Here is a 27,631-nt window from a genome sequence, read left to right as displayed (position 1 = left end):
ATTTGTATGTGTGATCTCATAATATTTTCCAGGCTAAATATTTAAAGAAATGGACAAAGCAGCAGATGTTCCTTTTGCCAAGAGGAATTTTGTATTTGCTTTCACAAACAAAAATGTATTTCTACACAGAGCATTGTAGGGTGAGGTATATGAATCTAAGCTATCTGCTCAATTATAATATCCACAGCTATGCATGTGAATGTCAGTACTGGAGTTCCACATCAAATTGGAAGAAAAAAAAACCACAATTTGAAAGCCAGATCTCCATTTGGTAGGTAATAATTTCCAATTTTCCCTGTGCTACAAAGTAAGGATTAACATAGAAATGTGCTTTCTGAGCATGGTGCCCCTTCACAAATTTGGCTTTGTTTACTTCAAGCATATGTTAGCATTGCTATCCCATTTAGTATTCACATACATATCTGATTGTTGTGGCTGGCTTCTTTCCTTAACACAAGCTTGGTGAAGATGAAGCCTCTTTGTTTCTCACTCCAGAAGGGGAGCCAGTTGTATTCAAGCCAGTAAGATGGAAGCAGTGGGAAATACCAGGGAGCAGCCATGCCGTATCTCCCTGCAAGAAGAAGCAGCAGCTCATTCAGGTATCTGTTCCTGCAGGAAGCACCACTATTGGACTGCACTCAAAATAACAAAAGTGAACTCCATGGAGATCTCTCTTCTCTTGATGTGCTTCATGTACTACTGATACTTGGAAGGGATTTTCCCCTAATTGGCACAATAGGAAGCATTTGCTCATTTGTTATTCTGACTAACTTCATAGCTGGAGGGCTGGAGTACTTTACATTTTCCACTGGGTAGATTTCTGTGTGCCAGTGGACTGCTTCATTAGGTGGGGAAGAAAAGTAAAAGACAAATGTACCATCTCTTGCCCAAGGCAGGAATTACTTTTTGAAATCGGATGATATAAGTAACACAACACAAAAATCACTCAACTGACAAATGCTGGCTAACATGCTCTGTTCTCATTTTCACCAACCAGACAGCAAACATATTCTCCTGTGTCCCTGGCTTCAGCCTCTTCGGAGGTTCCACCTACTCATATGATGAGCAGAAGAACCCTAGTTCTCCCTTATCCCAGCATCATTAGTACTCTCAACACATCCTCCAAGATATGGTTTCTTTGTTCTAGGAACAGAGGTGTCCTGTGTTTGCCTGAGTGCCTGGATCATGGAATCAGTCAGTGTTGTATTCATTGTTTTCTAAAGGAAATGGTACATATCGATGCTTCATATCCTTACCTGGGAAAACATTCCTTATATACCATCCCAGGATGAAGTAAATGAAAGAATCTATCAGAATGAGCCAGCACATCCAGCCAAAGGATGTGTTGTCTCCAATCATTGGAGATTTATACATGTTGTCCCACTGCAGACCTGCAGAAAGGAATTTAGAAATACAAGAGAGTTCATATTAGTTATCAGAACGTCGCAACCATGAAAGCTCAAACATAGTTTTGCCTTCAATAAACATACCTATGCCCTGTGCCTCATAGCGAGCAATGTACTGACTTGCATAACTGAATGCAGTTGGAGACAGCAGGCTCTGTGGAATAAAACAGAATTGAAAACAAAGAATTTGTTAATTAGTCTCAAAGAGATTTTAAGTCAAACAACCCATCAGGTACCTCCCTGGCTTGGTACAGTAACTGGAAAAATGAGTCAGATTTTTTTCCAACAGTCACACTGAGCAGTGGACCAGGCTTATGATGGGCAGAACTTACGATGGGCTGTAATATCCCCTTAGAGTCTTTCTTCCTTTTGCTTCCACTCCCAGTATCCAACTTTATCCCTCATCCAGGGCTTTAATTTAGTCTTTTGAAATAAAGCAGTGATAAAAAATTACCTGACATGGCTAATAAATCTACCACTTGACTTAAGAGGTGTCCCAGATTAGGCGAATTTAAAGAAAACAAATCTGGCTTCTGGAACCTAATACCTACCTATTTTGACCCTTGGTAAGGGACAAGGCTTTATCTCTTTTTCCATGACTATAACTTTGAGGCACACACAACTAAGGAATAAATAGAGCCAGCCTTCCCTCACAGTCCTGCGACCATAACTCCTTACTGACTAGGCTTGCTCCTCATCGTGGTTGAAGGTAATCTATTTTTGCCTTGCAATTTGAGGGTAAAGTACATAGCTCACAGTACTCTGATTCAGTTGGCAGTGGTTACTCACCAAAATGTCATGAGTTTTGCTTTCAGTCAAGGGACACAGGTCTCCCTCTACCAGGCTACAGCCAGCTCTCCCATTACATGATGTAGTTATGTATCAGCATCCACTGCAGGAATTTAGGAAGGCTACAAACTTATGTATATTTGTGACACAAGCCTTAAGAAGAGCTGAAGTGTGTTGAAGGTGAACGTTTGCTTCCATGCACATAATCCCCATTACTGAAAAGCAGAACTTACCAGCAGGCTCTTCACAGAGAAGCTCAAGTGATTTTCAATGACAAGCAATACAATGAAGGGGAAGAAAGTGAGGATGTACACGAGACTGCCCACCAATGCTGCAATGTTGGTGTTGTTGAAGAAAACACTGATGAAATAGCTCATGGCTATGATGGACAAACTGTAGTCCATAAGGTACAGGAACAGGAGCGCTGTATTTGTTTTGGGAAGGATGTCACCCACTTTCAGGACAACGATGAGGAAGGTGACCGTGATTAGAAGGAAGATGGCACACTCTATGAACCAGGCAATGAAATGGCTGCTTGCATTAACACCCATCATCTTCATGTACTATGGAGAGAAAGGGAAATAAAGGGAACTACAAATTATAACTGTTTACTAAGAGATCTTTCATTTTTCTTTTTTTCAGTGTCTGGATAGGGCACACAAGCAAAATAAGCTCTCTCATACTTCCGCATACTGCCGGGTTGATAACCAGAGAGAAACCAGGCACTCACATTTCTGGAATGCCCTTGGTTTGCGAGGAGCCCATTGTAAAGGAACAGCAGAGGCAGAATCTGCAAGCATCATGTGTCGCAACCCACAAGTTTCAAAGCAGCTGCTGTACTTAGATTTGCCACTTTTCTACAGCATCTCGGCTACTTTATTGGTTACATAATGCTGTTCAACTCAGTGGGTTGAGTGTAAATACCCCTAGGTACAGTTGAAACCAAATGAACTATTTGGTTCAACTGGTGAACCACTTCACACACATTCCCCCCAGCAATAAATAATAGATAACCTTGCATGGTTATATGGAAGTAATATTAATATATATTAGATCAAGTCCACAAGTCATATAGAACTGTGAACTTGTCTTGTTGAATCCAAAAGAAATGACAGACGCTGGTGTCTCGTTGCAGATTACATAGCCAAAAGATTACTGACACCCTGGATCACAGAGGCAATGAAAGTTGGTTCCCAAAACAATATTCAGGGACTGTCAACCGGACACTCTTATTGTCAATCTCATTGCAGTTCATAGGGTGTTCTTCCTTGGAAATACTTTGGTGATTCAGTGCTTGTTTCCATGGTACCAGATAACAAACAAATCTGCCCGAGCTTTATTGCTTGCTGAAGCTTAGCTTCCCAAAAAGTTCTTTCATCCCCATTGACTGTGTTCACAATGAAAACCTGAGCTAATTTAATAAGTTCCCTATGTCTCAATGTAATTCCTTTTCCAATAGGCAACCTGAACGAAGAACTTCATTTCAGAGAAGCTGATGTAATATGTAGCACCTTATGAAATATTAAGTATAATAACTCCAAGGATAGGAAGTAAGTCACTCTTCTTGTCTTTGTCCCAAGTAGGTATGACTCAAAGTCAGTTTTCAGGGGGGCTTTAAATCTTCTGAAAACTTGTAATTTTGTAAGGTCCCCACTTTTCCAGTGCTCAGAACAGCGAAGCAATATTCTCACAACTTGAAGGGCAAATGCCCTGCATTTCTATAGTTTTGAAATTGCCTACAATGTCACAATTCAAATGCTGCAGGTCAAACAACAGGTATTTGCAATATTATTTTCCTTAATGTTTGTTTTGCTCCATTTAATGTTGCACATGAGACCTACTACCCACTAATAAGGAAAACTTGTTTATAATTTTGCACGCCCCAGAAAGTTTCAGCATACCTCATAAAGCCTCAGATCTTTCTCTTGAACAAGTGTTTTAACAAAATCAGCTATAAACAGCACCCAGGCAGCCATCAGAGCAAACGGAAGAGAGTAGGTCACGCTGGTTAAGAACCTGCAAAAGGCAAATGCAGGCTTTAGTTGAATGCAAAACGTTCTGAGGATTAACGCTTTATACAGAATGCATTTTTCAGAATAGTACTTTGGCACAGGAAAATACATGCTTACATTTCTAAACATGGAGTATAATTAATAATTACAAAAAGAAAAAAAAGGCTATTGCGCTACTGCATTGGATTTTCTATTAAGAGACTCCTGCATGTTAAACAAAAAAAATTATAAGAAAGCTTAGGGATTTTTCCAGCCACGTTCTAGAAACAGTTTTGCTCAGCAGCACCACTGGCATGAGCAGAAACCAGCAATGGCAGTGGCATCTCCTGACTCTGGTGGGGTGCATCCCACTTAGAAACACCACAGCAGCCAGCCATCTTGTCAATAGATAAAATGGCCAGATTTTGTTATCAGACTGTACTTCCCCGTGCCTGAAGTTGAATAACAATGCATCTCCTCTGAGTGTCTGTCCTATTACTCTGCAGGATAGTTATTCTAGAGCTAGGTCTACAACGTAGGCTTCACAATTCCTGGTTCCTCCTCCTTTCAACCTTCATCCCGTGCCAACTGTGTGCAGAGAAAAGATGCAACAATGGCCAAAAGTAAACTTCTCCTTTAGTGATGGAAAGCAAGTTTTTATAGTAGGAGATTCACTTTATTGTATCCACAGGGCTTCCACTTTCCTCCTTTATTTCTATAGCTGGTTTAAAAAAACCAAAACAAAACAAAAAAAAACCAGTATCATTCTTAGGAAAAGTTTAATGTACAATAGCAGTAGGAAACCAGTATGATTGTTATGAGGTCATAATATTTATATAGAACAATGAAAAGGCATTTCAGTCTACCACTTCTTTGTTATTTTGTTGTTTTGGTTTTTCTGTTGTTGGGGAAGGGCTTTTTTTGTTTTGTTTGCTTTTTGTTTGTTTGTTTTTGTTATCACCTTGTGCATGATCTCCAGGCTATTAAAAATCCAGTATTCCTTTCACTTTCAGTGTAGTGGTGTATATGCTCACTCCATTTCTCTGCAAGATTGTAACTATGTGATAACAATCAATAAACAGCCATTTTCTGATGACTTCTACTGGATGGAAATAGGAAGCCTTTAGGTATTTTAATAATTGAGCAAACTCATGACCCTCTGAACCCAGGGCAGGGAGGGAAACCCAAAGGCAAGCCGTTTTCTCAGCAGCCCAAGAAAAAGCAGAAGAACAGATAACTGTAGTAAGTGCCTCCAGCAGCCAGTCAATCATTGTGCAAAACTATCTCACAGCAAGAATGCACACATTTGCTGGAAGCTGACACTTCCTTTGAATGCTCACTTGCTTGCATACTTGCAGGCACTTTGCATGCATTTCCCTTAAGGAGAGATGACAAGCTTCCAGCTGTCAAGTGACAGGCTGACACGGGATTTTAATAGGTCTGTTGCAGCTACCAGATCATCTTTTAGCTCCTGCAGTAGAGATGCAAAGCTCCCGTGTCCATTCTGTATTCTTGGTCAAGAAAGACCTTCATGCCATCGTGGATTGACTACCCATCCTACTAATATTACTTGCTGAACATCCTTCAGAGCCTTCTGATGGACATGAAATCATTTTCCTACATGTTTTCCACTCCACTTGGCCACCAGCTGTGGTCAGAGTAATAACTTCGAGTATGTACCATGTTGCCAACTTTCCAACACCAACCAAAACTGCCTTGCCAGAGGGACCAGTCCTCAGCTGTGAGAGATTGGCTTCTCTCTGTTGCAATTGGCAGAGACATGGTTTATATTAGCTGCAGATCTGGCCCAAGATGAGTGGAAAGGAAGATGATCCAAAACTTTTTGATCTGCTTTACCATTCAAAACTTATTCTGGTCCATATACAGTTCATGCTGCTCTGCTCAGTATAACAGGCTGTTAATCCTAACAGCTTGGCTCATCAAAAGCTTTTCTGTCCTCCCTCATTACAGTGGCGATGAATGGTACAATTTCACACTCTTATCCTTCTTAAAGCATCTGTGAGAGAGGCACCTGTATGGAGAACTATTCACTATACATGAACATTAGCTGGAATCAGTGGAATGAATAACAAATAGAACAGCTGGATAGCAATCTGTAGAAACAAAGCTCATAAACCTAGGGGCTATTTTTGCCCAATAAATATATTTTCTAACTTCTGCTGCACTGTCTGTGTGTAAACACCTGCAGGACAAGCCAAGGCTCATATTTAACCCAAGTCCTGCCAAACCCAGTCTCATTTCCACCTTGTGTAGTAAAAGAGGGACAGCAAATTTTATCTGCTGTAAAACCTGGCAATTCAGGTGCATACAGAGCACTGAAAACAAAAGATTGCCAAACTGAAAAGAGGCCACTTATAATAGCGTCCAACCCCCCCCCCCTTTCACTCAGACCCTTGAAAAATCACAACACAAAATTATTTCTGCCCCATATGAACATGGTGTTAAGGAGAAAAGTGCAGCTGGTGAACCCCACCGGTCAGACAAGATGAGTTTACACAAAACAGGTGGTAACAATCGGTAACAGATGGAAATCCCACAAACTTACATATCCTTATTGTAGCAGGGATAAGGCATGGCCTGGACTTGAACAGCTATTTCCTCTAGCTTCTTGCCAGTCTGCAACTGAATAATGGCTCTTTCAATGCTGTCCTGGATATAGATAAATGCCCGGCTGTAGATCTGACTCTGCGAGGTGGAGTTGTGTGGTCCCACAGTCCAGATGCGCTCCCTGATCCTGTTGGTGGTCTGCGTGATCCTGCTGCTCATCCTGATGGTGTAGTTGAGCAGAGGAGGGAGGGCCAACGCCCCATGGACTGGGCTGCTCCAGCTTGAAGGCAGCTTGAAAATGATACCTTGGGAAAGAAAGAACGGGTTTTTCTTCAGAGTTGACAGAATTGGAGCAGGACACACAGATAGATAGGAACTCCTCATTTTTATAAACCTTGTCTACATGACAGTCCATCATCCCACTTCTTTGCAGCACAAATAATGCTCAGGTGGGTAGGCTGTTAATGTTCACTACCAAAGGTTTGGAAGTGGAAATCAAGTATCACTGCAGCTCCTTGTCCTTCCAAATGTGGTCAATGATTCTGGGTGTTAAATACACCCCAAGCCTCTGCATCTTTTCCTATTGAGCATTCAAAAATGAAAGGCTCTCGAAATAACCAGCTGTGTTGGAAAAATCCTGTTGTTAATACAGACTGTCACAAATCTGCTGGGTATGTCCCTTACCACATGCACCTCTCATGAATATGTCCATCCGTACTCCATCAACACAGCTCACATAGAGGTGCTGTAAAATACACACCTCAGGAGTGTGGCACTGAAAATGGTTCAAGGCCTATACACATATTTTTGTGCACACAGATGCTCCTGCAAAGCTGAGAAATGTCTGGGAATATAAAAGCTTTGCGAGTTCCTGCTAGGAAACTACATGCTGTAAATAGAACGGAATGGAAGACAAACATAGGGGAAAACTTCTTTCAGGGGAACAGACAAATATTATCAGGGCCTGAAGTTCGAAGAATAGAAAAAGTTCACACCTACATCTAAATTACGAGCTATAAGACCAACAGGTCACGGGACTTAAAATAAATCCTAACTGTGGAGTTTTGTGCATTCTTGAATAACCAAACATTCTATCATTCAAATTAGTGTAAGTTTTTATTCCCTGCAGTCTGACTGGAAGCTGCAATCCAATCCCACAAATATTAAAGGTAGAAGTGAAAAGATTCAATATAATACTGCTGTGTAGGACTGGAACATCTCAAGATCTTTATGATCATCTAATACATTCAACTGTCTCTTTTTCAATAAAGCATCTTTTCCCTTTGGAGGCCTGAGAGAAGACAGCTCTGCCTCAAAGACCTCCTAAGGGCAGAGGAACTTATTTCCACTGAGAATTAACTCAGAGAAAATGCCAGATGACCAAAGGCTTTCTTTACGGACAACAGAGGTACAGGAGAAGAGAAGATATATACAGGACAGTGTAAAACACTGCCATAAGAAAGTCCGAGCGTGCAGTTCCCAGATAAATTGACTACTGTGTGGTGGGAGCCGTAACTGCAATGGTCAGTGGTGGAAAGCCAAGCCTCACAGGCTGGACTCGCACTCTGTACCAGGACAACTTCAGTTGACAGAGGGACTTGATACTCTGCCACATACTTGCAAACAGTTCGTTCTTTAGAAAGAGTTCTTTAGCCATCATTTCCATTTCCTCTAAGGTTTTGACTGCCCGAATGCGATTAAACGAGACGCAGGAGGACACATTTACAGCAAGGGTAGCTAATGTGTTCAGCTGATCAACAATGTCAGCATTGTTCTGTAATTCCAGCCGAATATCATCTAGAAAAAAAATACAAAGTCCAACAGCATCAGTATACATAGCAAAAAAAAAAAAAAAAAAAAACAACGTCAAATTATTCTGCTCTTTATACCAACAATGACACCAGAAAGGAAGAAAAGACATCACACATAACGTTAACAAACACATTTCTGCACTTTGCAGTGCAATGAAGGCATGTTGTTGACCCAATTTTTATGTTAATCATTTGTAATATGCTCATGAGTTTGCCTTTGGGAGGATGCCAGCAATGTGATGTGACAGCCATCCCAAATCAGAAGTTGCCACTAACCTGCTGGGTTTCTAGACCTGTGTATGATGCTCACTATTCATTCCACACCTTATGGTTTTTGATGTAATCAACATGTCTGCTGAGATGTTCTGTCTCAGGGGAGAATGGGCATTATCCAAGCGTATCAGGGGAAAGTTATGTCTGTTGTGCTGATGTGTGTACTAAACCTGATAATGAAGTTTAATAAAGATGCTGCTGTTTGCTGGCTGTTTTAAAAGGTGACTGCATAATGCGGCGTAACTAATACGGAACAGCTGCTGCAGGCATGATGATTTTATGGGGAGTTCAGATAGGAGATGCTACTCATAAAATAACACAGGGGTCATCGTGAACAGCATGTTCATACTTTAACAGACTAAAACTGCTCTTGGCTTATGCCAGGTTTTTCTGGCATAAATCAGATTCATGTTGAGATGTACGGACACACTGAAAAGTGAGTATGGGCAATGAGACCAGCTATGAGGTGGCTATGAGCACTGTGCTGCACACTAACAGGTGACACGTCCACCAATGCTGTTAGCACTGATTCCCACAGTGCAGATCAGCAGTTCTCAACTAGAAAGACCACTCAAGACCATCAGAGAACAGCAAATACCATCAGGACATATTTTGTAATGATGCCTCTGGCTTCAGCAGCATGGGCTCATCCCTTCCTTCCCTGCTCTGGAAAACTTTTAAGTGGAACCCTGAAGTGATGCAAGTGAGCTCTGCATTTCCCATCACATTCCCAGGTAGCTCATTTGAAGTGATAATTATGGCTAAACAGTGTCCTCCAGTGGCCACACTCAGCTGCAGAGATTCCCATCGTACTGTTCCTACAGCACTCAAGAGAAACATCTCCTCATACAAGCCCTTTGCTTTCTAAGAGTCTTTTCCCATAGACAAACCACAAGAGTTTAGAATCACAGCAGAGACTCTCTCTTCTCCAATACTGGCCAGAGCAGAGCAGGACTGGAGGAGGACTACAGTTTGGTGACTCTGGAGCTGCCAGACCTTAAGTACAAACAGGAGGATAGTACACATGAACAACTTACCAAGTGTGTTTATTTGGCTCAGCAATTCAACTCCATCCAAATCCACCATCACCTTGATAAAAACCTGCACAAAGGGATTCTGTAGGGCATTCTGTCAACAAGCAAAGAGAAAAAGCATTTGACCACAAATCCCATACGCTTATTCGGTGTATTGGTAAAATACAACAGACCAGCTGCCTTCAGTAGTATTTGTACAACCCTTTTCCTGCTCCTTTCTTGACCTTCCATTCTTCACTCTGTGTTTCAAGATAGGGAAGTGTTAGCAATGAAAAGAGAAAAGCTAATGTTTGTTGAAGTCAACAGAAGATGCCTCTTGACTCTCCACCAGGCATTAGACTCCCATGGAAAAATCATGCATACTCCTTAACATGAGGACTAAAAGTGCAGTAAATTTCACTCACGTGTGCTTTAAATCCTGTGAAAACAGCCAGCACAGAATGAGTAGGGTTCAAAATTTAGTTTGGAGACTGGCTGTCAGTTTTTTATTTGGCTGAATATTTCATTATTCCACCACCTAGTGCAGTCAGCAGAGAATATTTCATTTCACTTTTGCAATTTCTGCTCTGGATTTTCTCTCTGTGCCATGGAAATTACAATGAATTCCAGCCACTGAAATTATTTTTGAATGCTTTAGAGTTTCAGAGATCTCATTTTCATAGTTTTTAAGAAAAGGTGACAATTTGTACTGTGGCAAACATGACGCATGTATGTAAAGCATTACAGCCTGCTGCTTTCTGCATCCAACCAAGGCAAGGCTCTTTAGAAGGGGAAAAAGAAATTTTATTTACATTCACTGAGGTACAAAGACATCTCCAAGCTCTTATGTGTGCACCCAGAGCTACATGCTTATTATAGATACCGTTTCATTTTCTGAAAAAGTCATTTCTTGCCTGGTCTTGGCTGGCTGGATCACTCTATCAAGCAGAAAGTTAATTTACAAACTGAAGAGCATTCCCCACTCATCTTAGCCCTCCAGCAGTCCTCAGGAAGGCCACTGTCAGAGAGCATATAATAGACGTATCATTTCAGAAAGGAGATTTGCATGGAAAGGTGCATCAGGAGAATTTCTGTGATGGGAACAGGCAGACAGGCATGGCAACTGAAGTGCAGGGCAGAAGCATGAGCTCAGGTGTCCTTGACATTACTCCAACCCAATTTTTTTTTTCCAGTGGAAGGACCCACCCTCTTCCCTGCAAGGGACACAGGATAGATACGGTGAGATCTCATACCTTGATCACTGGAACCGTCTGGTTTAACTTAGTCAGTGAATTCATGACGGCAGGAGACTTATCCAGCCATTCCTGAGACTTCAGAGCTAGATCAGCCATCTGCTTCAAGGTGGCATTAGACTATAAAAAAGTCCATAACAACATAGAAGGTTCAATTAATTAATTATTTTTTTAAAGCTTTCAAATAAGTAAATTAAACAGATAAGATTACATTTGCTTTTTTTTTTAGGGATCTTCTCAGCATTCTATCACTGTTTGGCAAAATGCCCCTTTAAATAAGTACTTAAAAATGTGGCCTCACACATGACATTTAGAGCATGCTTTGGGTATCAGCTTTCCTTCTATCACTGGCCTGTTCACCAGTAGTGGTGAGCGTTAGTTTTGGGAGACATCTCTGTTACTAGCTGAAAATACGAAAATAAAACCTCATAAACTAAAAGCTTTAAAAAAACTGTACTACAAATATTAGAACAACATGATTTTTTTGAGGTAACATTCATTTAAAGGATGACTCATACAACCAGCAATGGAACTACAACAAAAAATCTGACTAATACTCCAAACAGTCAGAAAATAGACTTCTACTTCCAAAAGAAACCAGCCCATGATAGACACAAATTAAAATCTCTTTGAGAGAGCATATCTTCATATAGCGTAAGCAGAGCCATACCTTTTCCATGATTGCTCGAGTTTCTGGTGTATCTGGTGTATAAAGGATCTTCCCAAACACCATTGGTTTTAAAAAAGACCAAATTAAAGCTCCGGTTGGTGTCTTGACCAGATCCAGGTAGAAAGATAAACAAAACGGTGCTGCAAGAGGAGAAAAACAAACTGTACAGAGCACAAGTAGACCAGACATGAGAAAGCTTGGACCAATTTGTTGCTGTGTCCAGCAAATGACTTCAGGTCTCTCTTTGCTGACTGATTTAATGTGACAAAAGCAATCCACCCCCAAAATCTCCTGTTGCTGAACTCAAGACAACAAGAGTCTCACTGTTTGAGCCAGAATTCTCTGCTTGAAGGTTAAATGGAGTTTTGTGAATTCAGAGGAGCTAATAATGTCAGCACAGTTGGGAAAACTATATATCAAGAAAAAACAGGGACCTGTCAAGTCCTAGAACCATACCATCAACAAATGGGAAGTGCTGCAGTATCAAACACTGCTGGGCTGGGCAGGCTGCTTGTCTTTTAACATTTAGAAAAATAAGCCACCAATAATTTAGGCGAGGCAGATCTTCAACCAGCAAAAATCTTGAGCCCTTCAGAGAAACATCAAGATCAGCGGTGGACCTCTCTGGAAATAGGAAAGTTTGGCTTTGAAATGTATTTGACTTATGAAAAAGCCAGACTTACTGGAATCATGAGGAATCCCATATTTCCTCATCATCTTTTGGACATGGATATCCTCCACAGAAGAACTGTTTTGTATAGGGTCTCCAAAATCAGGAAGCAAGGACTCAAAAAATAGAGGTGTGATCTCCTGGTTGCAGAGAACTTTTGACATGGATTTAAACGTGCCGTGTGTTATCCTGAAGTTGTTTGGCTTAAGTAACGCCTGCAGAAGAGGGGGAAAAAAACCAGCACACAAATCATGTATGCTACAAGCATCCTGTCCCAAAGAGGAAAAAGAGATAACAGAATTAGAAGGTGAGGATTAAACACTTTTACGCTGATTTATTACAAAATGTTTGTCTCTACAAACTGAGGGGCTTTCCTGGGAAAGCATGATTTTATGGCTATCCTCTGCTATGTTAGAGGTCGAAAAAACATTTCAGGATATGGGAGCCATTGTGGGAACTGCCCATAACATGTGCAACAAGGTTATCCAGAGGTATATGTACAAGACTATGGATCAGAGATGGATGGGATCCAATGGTGGATGATGCTAGTGCAACCTGAAGTTATTGCATCCAGTGCAGCAGGACTGGGCTTGTACTGAATGTTTTGGGCAGTCTCGAGGCTGCAGACATGGTGTGATGCACACCAAAGCTGTAGCAAATTTTTGCTGTTGACTTAAATGGTTTGGATGGTCTGTATTGGGCAGTTCTCCAATTGTTTTTGCAATCTGACTTCTTCTAGTGCACCTGAATATTTTGTGGGAAGTCTATCTGTCTTCAAGACAGTTCACAGAATGACAGCATCACAGAATCTTACGGGACAGAAGCGACTTCTGTAAATCATCTAGTCTAACCCCAATGATAAAGCAGGTTCCCTAGAGTAGGTTGCACAGGAAAGCATCCAGGTGGGTTTTGAATACCTCCAGAGAAGGAGACTCCACAACCTCTCTGGGCAGCTTGTTCCAGTGCTCTGTCACCCAGGTGTTCATTCTCTGCATTTTTTGTTCCTAGCATCCCCTCCTCTAACCACACCAAAAGCATAGCTCTCCCACTGCACCAAATCTAAGTGCTCCCACTAAGACAACCTGAGAGTTTAGTGGAGATTAGTCATAGGACTTCACTGCTTTAAAAAAGGAAGCAGTAATCCATGGTTTAGTGCACCTTCAGCTTCTAAAGTAAGAAATTCCAGTGGAAATTGTTCCAGTGGCATTTTACCTCCAAAGCAAACACAGACTACACATACCTTACTCAGTGGTGTCTTTCTAGACTGTCGGAGCTTTTTCAGTGAATGAATGGCTTGTAGCAATGGATCAACATCGGACTCTACTTGGTGTTGAAAATATTTCATTTTTGTCAGAAGGCTTAAAATCTTGTCCACAGGTTTCTGAATTTCCTTAGGGAATAACATCTGCAAGAGGCAGGAAGGAAATCAATTATGATTAGCACGAATGTGTGTATACATACAGGCACACGCCCATGATCTTCTGCTAGTTCCAAGATGGAAATTGTGAGATGTTCAATACTGTCAGGAGGCTTAGGGAGTGGATGTCCCATGGGAAATAAATGGGATTAGTATTCCTAAATCCCCATGTGCTTTTGCAATCCCCTCCCATGTACATTACACATTCTAAACAGCACAAGTTTCCAAACACCTGCAGTTGGGAAATGTGTACTGGGTATTGATCAGGATGTAATCCAAGTCTCTAAGAGGTAGCATTTTGCACAACATAGATGTCAAACACTGCAAGTGACTTTTGACCTGAGCCAAATTGATTGGCATTCTCATTTAGTACCTCGTTCCCCCCAGGATCACTTCTGTAGCATTTTAAAATGTGTATTCAATACATAGTTCTCACTGAACAGTGTTTTTACTTGCTGTTTATGTACTTGCATGCGTGGGATATTTGAATCATTTAATAATTTGGCAGTGACAACTAGATTGGGAAAATATATTTTATGGGACATTTTTCAAGGCTTCCCTTTTAAAACTAATTAGCCCAGTGCCTTATTTTGGGAAGTCTGAACTCAGCTTGGAATGTTCAATATGTTGTGACAGCACACAAATGATACCAGCAGTTAGGGAAGCACTTAAGAGTAAGTCCAGTGCCTTTAAATTAGGTTTGCTGGTTTACACCATCTGGGATCTTCATTTCTAGCCACACTGTCACAGCACAGACATGCAATAAAAATTACTGCATGAGCAAAGCCTGATCTTTGGCTTGTGTAAATCTGCATTGCTTCTGGCCACTGCAATCCTTTCAGCCACCACATGCAGCAAAGACAATAGAAAGCACTCTTCAAATCCAATACTAACCTTGTATAAGAAATTGTAAATGTCCAAGTGTCGTAACAGGGTGACCCCAAGGATGTAAGTCTCACGAGTCCTCTCTGAAAGAGAGAGATTGCAGAACTCTTCTGCTACTGTCTGTAGATGTGGGTCAGAAGGACGGATGCTACAAGACTCCAGCTGAAGGATCTGAGAAATTAACTGTGTATGCACACAGGAAGAAAAGATTTGTTAAGGGCTGGACTGCTTGATTCAGTATGCATGGTTTAATCTTGCCTAGCTGTTGTTCCTTCCACACTGTCGTATTTCAGACCTGAAAACCAGAAAATGCCTACTCTCACTCCAAGGGATAAATCCTAAGGATTATGTTTTACTGCTCAGCTTGCACGTTAGCAAAAGCTTTTGTAGTTTCTATTGACTGATGCATGTGAAATCTGGAAAAGAGCACACTCTTTAGGGTTCAGTCCAGACAAGATGGTTGGGAAGAGGGAACGCATCTGGAGCTCCGTTTGCACAGGAGGCTGAGAAAGGCAAGCTCATCTCTCATTATGGGAGACTATTTCTGGAACCCTGACTACTTTCACGAATCCTTGTTAGAACTGTACTTTTCCATCTGGACAGCAACACCTTTTCAGCACTGAGAACCCCAACAAGAACCCTGCTAGGTCCTCCTTAGTCTGTTACAGTGACCTGCGCCCTTGCTACAGACTGGAGCAATCACGCATCATGCAGTCCACAGCAGTGGCAGCTTACCAGCTATTGATGACAACCAAAGAGACCGGATGGCTCTTGTTCTCTAATGGCTGAACTGGCATCAGTGACCACATTTCTGATGGCTATTTTGACTTATAACATGCTATGCTTGTCTGTCTCTGTGGGACTGTTGACTTCTCCCTGTGCTGTCAACAGAATCTCGCACTACAATGACAACAAAACTTACATGACTGCTGTTTTCTGGGAGAGATGCTTCCAGAAGAGCATTGATACTGGCTGTGGACATTCTTGTTGTGTTTTTGAGATCCTCTTTGAGCTGGTCCACATTTTTAAACACATCTCTTAACTTTTCTGTGAATTAAATCAAACAGAAATTGATACAACAGCTTTCTCCAGATGTATAGCAACCTCAAGAGCACAGAGAGGACTTTATTTTTGGTAAAAGATGGAAGTGCTGTATATCATTGCTGATTAAAACAAAAACAAAACAAAACAAATAAACTCATAAAAGAGTCATATTGCTTTAGTTTTACAGTCTGATTGTCCACTATGAGCTAAAGATGAAATGTTTAGGGAAAGCAAAGTTTGAATGCATGAATACAAAGACTTGGGACTTTCAGTACTTAGGATTTTGAGGCAGTACAGAAAAAAAAAGGTTGGTCTAGCACTGTCTCTACAATTGCCCTAGGCAAAGGATCCCAAGAACATGGGACATGGCGTTTGGTTACTTCTTTAATATCAGTTCTTACTGGCAGCTTGAGATCTTGAGATTTCCAGCAGAAGTTAATGATGCCAATCATGACGTTCACAAATGAACATGGTAAAGAAAATACAGAAAACTACCTGGAATGCTGGAATCTGTTAAATTCTCAGTGATGTTCAACATGGAATTCAAAGCTGTCATATACTGAGGAATCTCTTGAAAGAAAGCAATTTCTGGTACATTTTCTTGAAACCTAAATTGGAAAAACAAAACAACCACAAATTTGGGAATATGAGAAGAAGATAAGAAGCCATTGTATAATTTCATAAATAGAATACTATGGCAGCCTAACTTGGAGGAAGAGCCTCACCACTTCATTTGTGCCTGGACATCTGTGGCATCCCCAATAAGTATGTTCCGAAGCTCGTCGGAGACCTTTCTGCCATTCAGTACATTGGTCACAACTTGATTGCTCAGCTCAATAGCACGGAGAAGTTGTTCATGAGATTGACTCTGCTCACAGAGTTCTTCAAAGCTAACATTAGGGAGATGGCAAATATGCTGCACTGACTTTAAGCTCTCATAGTCACACAGAAGTGTTGTCAGATTCCAGAGGAGAGATATCTTCAAAAAAAATTTTGTAAAGGAAGACAAATGCACAAGTTAGATGACAGAATCAAAAAAGGTAAGTTTTAAAGAGTCTTGCTGTTCCTTTGCATTTTTCTTTAGGATTATTAGTACTTTTTATTTATATTTTCAGTTAATCCAAAAGGTCTCAAATAGAACAACTCACAACAATTATTCCCGCATGAATTTGTAGCAGAACAACTTTGCACAGGATCTAACAAACCTTGCAAGCCTTAGTATATTGTTTCCCCTGCCCAAAACATACATACAAAGCAAAACCCTTTTTGGGTTCACCTTTTGAGTAATGTATCTTTCCAGAGATCAAATAAATCGACCTTCTGTGATAGGTTTAGCTATTTGGATACCAATAGGTCATCCCTACAACAGCTAATGGAAACAGCATGTGAACACGAGCTGGCTAAAAGTCAGGACTTCTGTCTCTGCGATCTTGATGTGGAAATTACAATCCTTTGTCTAGTCTTCTATCAGTGGTTTCCCTCTTTTCTGACATCTCTCTTTACATTATCAGTCATAGCAAGAACTGCCATCTGTTGTGTGCCTGAGTACACGTTACAGAGAGGCTCATCATATTATTTTTATAGATATAATAAGAAGTAACAGCATGGCAAACTTATCTTTTTTAAAAAGAGGGTTTTTAAATTTTACTCTATTTCTCTTCTTGAGAGAAACAGGACAAAGTGCATACATGCTACAGTGCAAACATGTATGTATGGTGTGAGAAGCATTTTATTCAAGTAAGGCATTGCTAAATCCAAAGCTGGCTAGGGAAATCCATGAATAAATATTGCTTCAGTGCTTGGTCTCAGAATCTACTGCAGTGTTGTAAGGCAGGATCCATCAATCCTCTAAGAAAACTGGGTATACGCTGTGTTTAGGACTGGTATAGGAACAAGTTTGTCAGCCCAGGACAGTGACAATCTTTAAATACAGGCAGAAAACAGAGTTGCCTTCCTAGCTTTTATCAGCTGTTCTGTGAAGACTTTTTTTTTTTCCCCCATATGTTGTTTTCCAAAATTTCCATTGCACATTCATGTATCACTGCAGGATGTCCTTCAAGTCAGCATTTTAAGCAGACTCACTTTTAGCTTCAGGAGCTCTGGTATGGATAAGTGTTTCTCAGAGGTATTATTTTGCATAAAATAGTTCTTTTTCAGATGAGATTGCTTCAAGAGCAGCATGATGTTTTCTGTGGGAGGATGAAAACAAAAGTTACTTGAAACAAAAACACCAAACTTGCAGAAACTTCATAGATGAGGATATTGTCAATTTACGCCAATGCCTACTGAGCGTTGTTAACTTCTACAACACTCAGTTGGCTCGGGACCTCTGAAATCACAGTCCAAGATCTGGACTGTAACCTGCTGATCCAGTCTGAGTAGCTGCTCAGCTTCCAACGAAACCCACCCCACACTATAAACAGGACTTCCAACAGTGAGCTTCAGAGCATGCTTGGTATCTCTATTCTGTCAGCAGATAAACCTCTGAGGTTTTACAATAAGCATATATCATGAATATCTATTTGAAATATCATGTTAGCTCTCAAAATAACTGCTGTCATCTTAAGGGTACATAAAGCTTGGAAGGGAAAATAGGTTTCTATTCATAAGGATTCATTATCTGAGTGTCAGCAACCTGTCATCACACAGAGAACAGCACACGTGCCTTTTGTATATAGCTGGATGGAAAACATATCCACAACGTGACATAACTCAAACAAAGAGGAGTCTGGCTTCCCGAAGTCTCGCAGCTGCAGTTAATTGCCAGCAGATGAAAACATGTAGCACTATTCCTTCCCGCCATTACACAGAACCCTTTGAAAAGTCAGGCACAAACATATTGCAGCTGAGGTCCCACAACATTAATGAAATCATGATTACCTGTCAATTCACTGTCTTCAACTTCAGTGGCATTTATTAAACACATCAGGTAAGGGTTATAGCTGTTATTTGCTGTCACTTGTAAGACGGTGCTTTCAAATTCTAAAAACAGAAACCTGAAAAAATAAGGTAGGAATTTAAATCAGCTTCTCTTTCAGAAGCAAGGTGTATTAGTGAGTGACCTGTCAGCTGCACAGATGCTGCTCCTTTGCAGCTGTAAATAAGAATCCCAGATGAAACCATGCATCACTCACGACACTTCCTAAGTGGGTACCCACCCAGTTTTATTTCATCCATTATTTTTCCATTATCTCCCAAAGCTGTCATTCACTCTTGAACCATAAGTAAAAGAAAACATGCTTGAAAGGCTCACTGTGGATGCAATAATTAGGAAAGGCATGCTCACAGGAGACTGAGAAACAAAAATTAAAGAGTCATACCACAAAGGAGGGATTCCAGAGAGTTTACCACTGGTGGCAAACCTCCTACAGGATTCTACTTCCACTGTGAATTGAGTGAGACATACCAACATAGACATTTTTTGAAAGCCTGCTTTCAGCTATATGTCCAATTCAGACAGAAATTTACTGTCCTTTGATTTAACCTACATTAGAATCTTAGAATCATAGAATCACAAGGTTGGAAGGACCTACAAGATCATCTAGTCCAACTGTTCTCCTATCACCATTACTACCCACTAAGCTTCTAAATCATATCTCGTAGCTCCTCGTCCAGATGCCTCTTGAACACTGCCAGGGATGGCGACTCCACCACCTCCCTGGGCAGGCCATTCCAGTGCCTGACCACTCTTCAAGAGAAAAAGTTTTTCCTTATATCTAATCTAAATCTTCCCTGGCACAACTTGTGGCCATTTCCTTGGGTCACATTTGTTGTCTGGGAGAAGAGGCCAACCCCCTCCCAAGCCCAACCTCCCTTCAGGAAGTTGTAGAGTGCGATGAGGTCTCCCCTGAGCCTCCTCTTCTCCAGACTAAACAATCCCAGCTCCCTCAGCCACTCCTCATAAGACTTGTGCTCTGGACCCCTCACCAGTTTCGTTGCCCTTCTCTGGACACGTTCCAGGGCCTCAATGTCTTTCTTGTAGTGAGGGGCCCAAAACTAAACACAGTAATTGAGATGTGGCCTCACCAGAGCTGAGTACAGGTGGACGATCACCTCCTGCTCCTACTGGCTACACTATTTCTAATGCAGGCCAGGATGGCATTGGCCCTCTTGGCCACCCGGGCACACTGCTGGCTCATGTTCAGCCAAGCATCGACCAACACCCCCAGGTCCCTTTCCTCTTCACAGTCATCTACCCACTCTGCCCCAAGCCTATAGCGCTGCATGGGGTTATTGTGACCAAAGTACAGGACCCGGCACTTGGCCTTATTGAACCTCATCCCATACGCCTCAGCCCAGCAATCCAGGCTATCCAGATCCCTCTGAAGGGCCTCCCTACCCTCAGGCAAATTGACACTACCTCTCAACTTGGTGTCATCTGCATACTTACTGAGGTTACACTCAGTCCCCTCATCTAGGTCATCAATAAAGATATTAAACAAGATGGGCCCCAGTTCCGACCCCTGGGGGACACCACTTGTAACGGGACACGAGCTGGACTTAACTCCATTAACTACTACCCGCTGGGCACAGCTCTCTAGCTAGTTCTTTACCCAGAGAGGAGTATACCTACCCAGGCTATGGGCAGCCAGTTTCCCCAGGAGAATGCTGTGGGAGACCGTGTCAAAGGCTTTGCTGAAGTCTGGGTAGACTACATCAACAGCCTTTCCATCATCTACCAGTCTGGTCACATGGTCACAGAAGGAGATTAGGTTGGACAAGCACGACCTACCTTACATCCAGTGTCTTGAATTACAGTGATTTCAGACCAAAATTGCTCCACTGGAACAAACTAAACTTCTTGTAATGCCTGAAGTAAATGATAGTTGCTACTCACAAAAAAGAATTACAATACCCAAAACCCAAACTCACCGTGTGATCAGACTGGTGGGTGACAGAGTTTGGTCACTTTGAGTCCAAGGCAGGGTCTTGTTGTATAGAGTTTCTGCCATGTCAATGAAGTGATGAGCGACTATGTCAAACACAGTATCCAAACTAATTTTATTGGAAAGAGAAGCCGAACTGGAACTTGTACTGAGTTCATTTAGCAGATCAGAGATGTTCAGCAGCTTAAGAACATAGCGACCTGCTTCTATGATGTCTAGAGCTGACATGTGGTTGGTAAAGTTGTTTGCCACTGCTTCCAGTAACTTTGCAAACGCGGCCACTTCAGCTGGATTCCTTTCACTATTCAGTGATCTGTCAATCACATCCCAGATGCTTGAGAAATAACTCAATTTGGTGAGGTTGTAAGAATCTTGGAATCTCTGCAGCATGTCATTCACACGAAGCTCACTCTGTGCCATGCTGAAGAACATGGACAGGTTATTCCAGTCTGCTGAGCTGACAGAGAAGTTTAGAGAATTTAGTTCTGTCTCGTTCAGCACAAAACGAAGGAGCATGTTCAAAAGCTGAGGTGGGAGCATACCAGCCACATCCTTGACTGCCATGGGGCAGGAGGCATTGCTCTGCAGCAGTGTCTCCAGGAGAGCAGTCAGAGCTCTCGTCTTCTCCTCTACCCAAGAGTTTTCCACCTCAGAGACAAGCTTTAATTTGGAAAGGAAACGCAGGGAAAACTGCAGAGACTGCACGATGCATGACAGCTCCCTGGAAAAGCTTTCGCTGCTGTTCTTGTAGACAGCAGCAAACTCTGGAGACAGTTTCAGGTTCCTTATGGCAAGCTGGAACATTTTCGTGAAGGTTTCGTTGTGCACGGTTCCACTCTCGACATCCATGGAAGCAAAGAGATCTTTGCAGGGGCTGGTGGCTAAGGACTCACTGAGAGTGGCATTCTCAAAAAGCATCTGAAGTGTTATGTGGAGCACATCCTGAGTGGAGCAATTCTGGATTGTTCTGGAACTGCCGTCTCTATTCTCAAGGAAAGGGCTCAAGGCTAAGAACATGAGATCCACTGCTCTAGCTTCTAATGAAGCATTGTGTGGTAAGGAAGACTCACTGAACTCCCTGAGCAGCAACAGATGGAAGAAATGATAGACAATATCTATCTTTTCTTCAAACGTTTTGTTTAAGTTCGTGTCATGAAGGACTTTTATTCCTGCTCTCCATATTTCAAACAGTCTTTGGGTATAGTTGCTGTAAGAATCAAATAATAGGTTAATAGTTTCAAGGTCACTGATATTGTAACTTTGCTGCAAATCTTTTAGTATAAAGATACTTCTTTGTATGGCTTGTGAGTACATGGTTCCCCTGGAGTCATCTTCATCATACAGCTCAAATATGGAGGAAATAAAGGTCATTATCTGCTTCAGTTCCTTACCAAAAGGAAGACTGGAGTCATTTTTCATGGTACTGAACTGATTTTGCAGTATGTCTAGAAGTGATTGGAAAGTAAGATTGCCTGTGCTGTCCCAGTTCATGGACTGAACAACTTCAGCAATCTGGAAGAAAGCATGAAGTTCATTTCCCTGGCTTTGACGAGGAGAATTCTGGAGCTTCTGCATTATCTTAGACAAAGAAGAGATCAGCAGATAACGATCACTAGTATTCACCTTTGCCACAGCAGCAAGAAGCTTCTCAAGGGACAAGAGCTGTTCTGCCAAATTCTCAGAAGTTATAGGGGTCAACAAGAAGTCAGAAAATAATGATGACACTTCTTCACTTGTACTGGGATAATTTTCTATGTCTTCAAGCAAAATTGCATGAAATGCAATCATTTTGACAACCTCCCATGTTTTCTCTGTATTAAAATGAGTTCTGTTTAAGATGATCTGATTCCAAATCACTGCAGCCGTGGATAGAATATCTTGATTTTCTTTCCACTGGGGATTAGTGTAAAACAATCCTTCACCACCTATCTCATACAGTGAGATCATTTCTTGAAGAATTCTTTCCAATTCCAGCATGCTCTTTGTGGCAAAAGTTGAATTGAAAAGGAGTTTAAATAAGCTATAGTAATCATTCAGATCTGAGGTTTTCATTCCTTCAGAATAATTACTGAAAATATTATATATGAATGATTTTCCAGGAGCTAGTCCAAAGTCCACAACAATTAGGGCTTTTTTCACAATTTCCAGGAGTTTCACATACTCATCCACTTCCGTTAGGTTCCATTTGGTGGTCAGCACCTTGCCAGTGGCATGCCACAGACGCGAAAAATGTTCCCACTCGGACCCGTGGGAAGCATTTCCACCAACCTTTAGTAGTTCATTTATACTGCTGTTCCAAGGGAAAATAGTTGGTAACAGATGAGAAAACACAGGCACCCTATGCCAGTCTGCTGAGCTGACAGAGAAGTTTAGAGAATTTAGTTCTGTCTCGTTCAGCACAAAACGAAGGAGCATGTTCAAAAGCTGAGGTGGGAGCATACCAGCCACATCCTTGACTGCCATGGGGCAGGAGGCATTGCTCTGCAGCAGTGTCTCCAGGAGAGCAGTCAGAGCTCTCGTCTTCTCCTCTACCCAAGAGTTTTCCACCTCAGAGACAAGCTTTAATTTGGAAAGGAAACGCAGGGAAAACTGCAGAGACTGCACGATGCATGACAGCTCCCTGGAAAAGCTTTCGCTGCTGTTCTTGTAGACAGCAGCAAACTCTGGAGACAGTTTCAGGTTCCTTATGGCAAGCTGGAACATTTTCGTGAAGGTTTCGTTGTGCACGGTTCCACTCTCGACATCCATGGAGGCAAAGAGATCTTTGCAGGGGCTGGTGGCTAAGGACTCACTGAGAGTGGCATTCTCAAAAAGCATCTGAAGTGTTATGTGGAGCACATCCTGAGTGGAGCAATTCTGGATTGTTCTGGAACTGCCGTCTCTATTCTCAAGGAAAGGGCTCAGGACTACATGCAAAAACTCCCAGATTTTTGCCTTCAGTGAAGTGTTGTGCTGTATGGAAGACTCACTGTATTCCTGCAGTACAAGGTGTGTTAAGTTATAGACAGCATTAATCATTTCTCTCCTGGAAGCTTCACCGGCATTTCTATAGCGGAGGATTTTCATTCCTGTCCTCAGAAGTTCAGAAAATCTCTCAAAGGTTTTATTGTCAAAATTAAAGAACAGATCTATATATTTCAATTTACTGATGTTATAATTGAGTTGTAAGTCTTTTAATACATACAAGGTCTTCTGTACGGCTTGAGTAACAAGAGAGATATTGGCTATTTCCCAGTTTTCCCCATCAAACTCTTTAAATACAGCAGTTATAAATTCAGACAGTTGACCAAACTGTTCACTGAAAAGACTATTTGAATTATTGATCAGCTTTTTAAAATGGCTGTTTAATACCTCTACAAACTGCCCATAGGCTACGATGCCTGTATTATTCCATTTCATCGACCTCAGCTTTTCAGCAAGGCGCCAATAGCTATTCAATTCATGCCACCACGATTCACCCATGGAGCTTTCTACTTTTCGCATCAGCTCAAACACAGGCAACAGTAGGTACTCATAACCGATGCTTTCATGCGTCATTATAAAAAATATCTTTTGGAGAGCTAGAAGTTGGTCTGGAAAGCTTCTGTATGACACAGGTTTAAGAAGATAATTGGAAATCAAAGATGGTATTTCTTCCATTCCATCAAAATGATCTCTTAAGTCTTCCAGAAATGATGGCAGGCTAGTGGTGAGTAACGTTTTGAGAGCATTCTCAGTTTGTGCTGTACTAAAACCAGAATTATTTAAAAAAACTGGATTCCAAATAATTGTAGCTAATTTTAAAGCACTCTGAATTTCTTTCCACTGGATCATTATATTGAAAATGGAAGTCCTGTTAAAGTCACTCCGTAATTGCCATGATGTGAAGTTATAGATTTCATCAATTATTTCCTTATTATATGCTTCCTTTAATTTATAATCATGATGTGGATTCATTCCCAGTTCAAGAATTGCATACAATTTCTGTAATGTTTCATTCTTCAAATTTCTGAATAGATTTAAGCTTTTTAATTCACTTCTATTCATTTTTTTCTCAAAGCCTTTTAAACGATGTAGAGACTTTTGTATGGCTTCTAAATCATCTGAATTAATGGACCTCTTGGAGACTTTTCCACCAATCTCCGGTAACTTTATTTTTCTGGAGGGGAAAAAAGAGCATTTTAGTGAATATGAAATCAATGCAAGTGGAAATGTGAAGTGATTTAGAGCAAAGATCATAGATTTGAGTTATACTATTAGTAATACCCCTTTAGTCAATGCCTTACCTCAGAACTTCTTCCAACTCTGATCCTAAAGTCCACTTATCTTTCCAGTTAAAGTGATTACAAATATATCTAATCACCAAACCTTTTTCTTTACCTACAACAAACAGATAAAGATGATATTCATATTAGTCTGGGAAATTGAGAAGAGCTGTTCGGCAAATCTGTCACGTAAAATGTAGGCTCGTATGACATGACACAAGATCCTAGACAGAACTGCTCCTTCAGGGTGGAAAGTCAGGATCCTACCTCCCATTGCAGAAATGATTTTCTGTGTCAGTAACTGTTCAACAGCCTTATGGTCTGAGTGCAAACAGCGCTCTCCTCCTATTTAGGACCCCTTTTCTATCAGTAATACAGCACAAGTTGCCTAATATTATTGAATTTCTCTCCATTCATATAGGAAGATTTTTTAATACCTGCACATGGGCTTTGACTGCATCATCTATGTCTGCCAGAGTTATTTAGAATCATCTTGATATCCATGTGTGGTCCAGGCCTCTCATCCTCCACATTTCCATGTCTTTCCCTACTTGCACGTCATTAATCTGCTTCCTTATTCACACCAACTTTCACCATCTCCACCAACCAGCAAGTAAAGAATGGATGGCATTTACTATCTGTCCCTGGCAGTAGTTACATGCTATACCTTGCCCTTGCCCACTCATATTACCTCAGATAAGAGGTGGATGTCTCTGCCTCTACTGTAAACTGAAAGGGAATGGAGTAGAAGAACAGCTACTCTTGACATGTACACGCCCAGTCTCAATACCTACCTTGATGTAGCCCCAAGAGTTTGACAGAGCTTGCAGCTACAGGAAGGCATTGACAAAAAAAACTTAAGGTAAAAATTACTGCTCCCCATTTCCACGGAGACTGCAACTCATGTTAATTCATTATCTCCTGACAAAACCAAGCTTTTTTACTTTTCCAGTCAAAATGAGGTACTTTATTCACATTTGTAAAAAGTTGAAAGGAGAATTCATTATTCTGAGCCTTGAACAGTATGCAGTTGGTATGGTTACTTATTAGCCTGCAGTTTGCTTGTCCTGGGCTCGACAAGTTTTCAGTAGAGATACGACTATGTGGAGAAGTCTTACCTTGCTCCAAGCAATTCAGGGAATATGGGGGATCTGTAACCCCGTTTTGAACAGTTTTGAATCTATCATCAGTAACAAGTGATGCAGAGACATTCTGAGCTGCCAGCACAACACTAAAGGGGAAAAAAAGCACAAGGAAAATAAATAGTGGTTGCAGGTTTATGAGAAGAAATAAAGCAAGTGTTCAAATAGGAAACAGCTGGAGTACAGCCTATCATTCTTAAAACATCTGATAGAAAAGACAGTGCTCCTACTTTTAAGTATTTGTTTGATCATGCACGAAATACAAAGATAAAAGGCTTGGATGGGAAAGCCGTGGTGGTACATTAGCAGTAACGTGAGTATTGCATTCATTGGAAGCATTTATTCAAAGGGTTATGCAAAAGCTATAGACCACTTAAATCCTCAAAATAGGTCTTAGGAAAGTCCCAGGTGTTACACCACCCTTGTGATTCACTGCTGTGGGTGAATCTCCACCTAAGAGAAAGCAACAGGCAGAGCAGACAAGGCTCTGGGAGAACAGGCTCCCTTGGAGATAGTATTTGCGGATGGAAGAAGCAATCACAAATACATAACTTCTACCATTTCCAATTTTCCTTCTTTCCTCTTTTATATTGTAATAACCAAGCTTTTGGGGAAGCAAGGAATTGTGGGTTTTTTTTCAGTCTTTGTAAAGAACAAGCTGACAATCAGGCATATTGTATCACAGAGAAAGCTATTTAAAAGATTGCCTGTTCAGTGCATGCAGGTTACTGAAAACTTCACGGTGATTATTAGTTCCCTTTTCTTCTCCTATATAAAGAGCAGCTCTTCACTCTAGATAAGGTCACCATGGAATGCACAATCTCTTGCCAGCCCAAGGTTCTACTGGTGATTCACACAACACCTAGCTGAGCTGATTCTAGTGGCATGAATATATACATAGTGATTTGTAGGAACAGACTGCTAGTGAGAATAGAGCACCAGGGATCTCTTTTCTTCTCGTTAAACATAATGCCTCCATGAAGGTTTTGTGGACTTTGTGCTCACTGTTCCATTTTGCAGAGATGCTTGTTAGCACCTGTCTCAAAGGTGGAAGACACTGCTGTTATAAATGACATATTTAGTCGAGCACAATTTCTTGTCTTCCACACCTTCATTTTTCTACTACAGAAAATTCCTTTCACAGCGTATCTTCAGGAGGTCAGAACTGCCTCAGTAAAAGATGTGGCCAGGCTAACTAAGATGTACTTTTGTAAGCATCATTAAAAATATTATTTGTGCAATCCATGTGCCGAAGCTCTTTACTCATGCATTTACACTGCTCCATGCTAGGCATAAAACCACTGCAGTCCTGGTGGTGAAATCCTCTGTGCTTCTTTGTTGTGCCTCTGAAAACTTCGCCCAGCTGTGAAGTCATGAAGCAAAGCAGAGCAGCATAATAAATATTAATTCCTCCTGGGTACTCAAACAGTGCTAGTTCTCAAGCTTGATACTGCAAGCCAGTAACTGTGAACAAATGCAATAATCCTGTGACTGAAACAGCAGCATGGACAAAACACCCATGAATAAAATTAAAATGCTCACCACACTGCAACAGACTCCTTTAAGGAT

At 41.2% G+C, this 27,631-nt stretch overlaps 1 protein-coding gene across 1 annotated transcript in view; it reads right to left on the bottom strand.

Annotated features, from left to right (window-relative positions):
- ABCA12 (ATP binding cassette subfamily A member 12) overlaps positions 1-27,631 on the bottom strand; it is an 86,986-nt gene that overhangs the window by 34,877 nt on the left and 24,478 nt on the right. The window contains exons 8-28 of the mRNA XM_021398764.1: positions 26,039-26,151; positions 24,942-25,035; positions 20,663-24,814; positions 18,671-18,786; positions 17,873-17,979; positions 16,516-16,769; positions 16,286-16,398; positions 15,669-15,793; positions 14,756-14,929; positions 13,685-13,849; positions 12,458-12,659; positions 11,775-11,914; positions 11,105-11,224; positions 9,876-9,966; positions 8,372-8,551; positions 6,753-7,059; positions 4,097-4,211; positions 2,429-2,758; positions 1,491-1,560; positions 1,257-1,391; positions 419-571 (exon numbers count right to left, since the gene is read on the bottom strand). Of these exons, the coding sequence (XP_021254439.1) occupies positions 419-571; positions 1,257-1,391; positions 1,491-1,560; positions 2,429-2,758; positions 4,097-4,211; positions 6,753-7,059; positions 8,372-8,551; positions 9,876-9,966; positions 11,105-11,224; positions 11,775-11,914; positions 12,458-12,659; positions 13,685-13,849; positions 14,756-14,929; positions 15,669-15,793; positions 16,286-16,398; positions 16,516-16,769; positions 17,873-17,979; positions 18,671-18,786; positions 20,663-24,814; positions 24,942-25,035; positions 26,039-26,151 (7,256 nt within the window). The remainder of the gene's footprint in view (positions 1-418; positions 572-1,256; positions 1,392-1,490; positions 1,561-2,428; positions 2,759-4,096; positions 4,212-6,752; positions 7,060-8,371; positions 8,552-9,875; positions 9,967-11,104; positions 11,225-11,774; positions 11,915-12,457; positions 12,660-13,684; positions 13,850-14,755; positions 14,930-15,668; positions 15,794-16,285; positions 16,399-16,515; positions 16,770-17,872; positions 17,980-18,670; positions 18,787-20,662; positions 24,815-24,941; positions 25,036-26,038; positions 26,152-27,631) is intronic.

Source organism: Numida meleagris, chromosome 5 (assembly GCF_002078875.1).
Source record: "Numida meleagris isolate 19003 breed g44 Domestic line chromosome 5, NumMel1.0, whole genome shotgun sequence".
Classification (NCBI taxonomy): domain Eukaryota; kingdom Metazoa; phylum Chordata; class Aves; order Galliformes; family Numididae; genus Numida; species Numida meleagris.
This window is presented reverse-complemented; position numbering and strand designations above follow the sequence as displayed.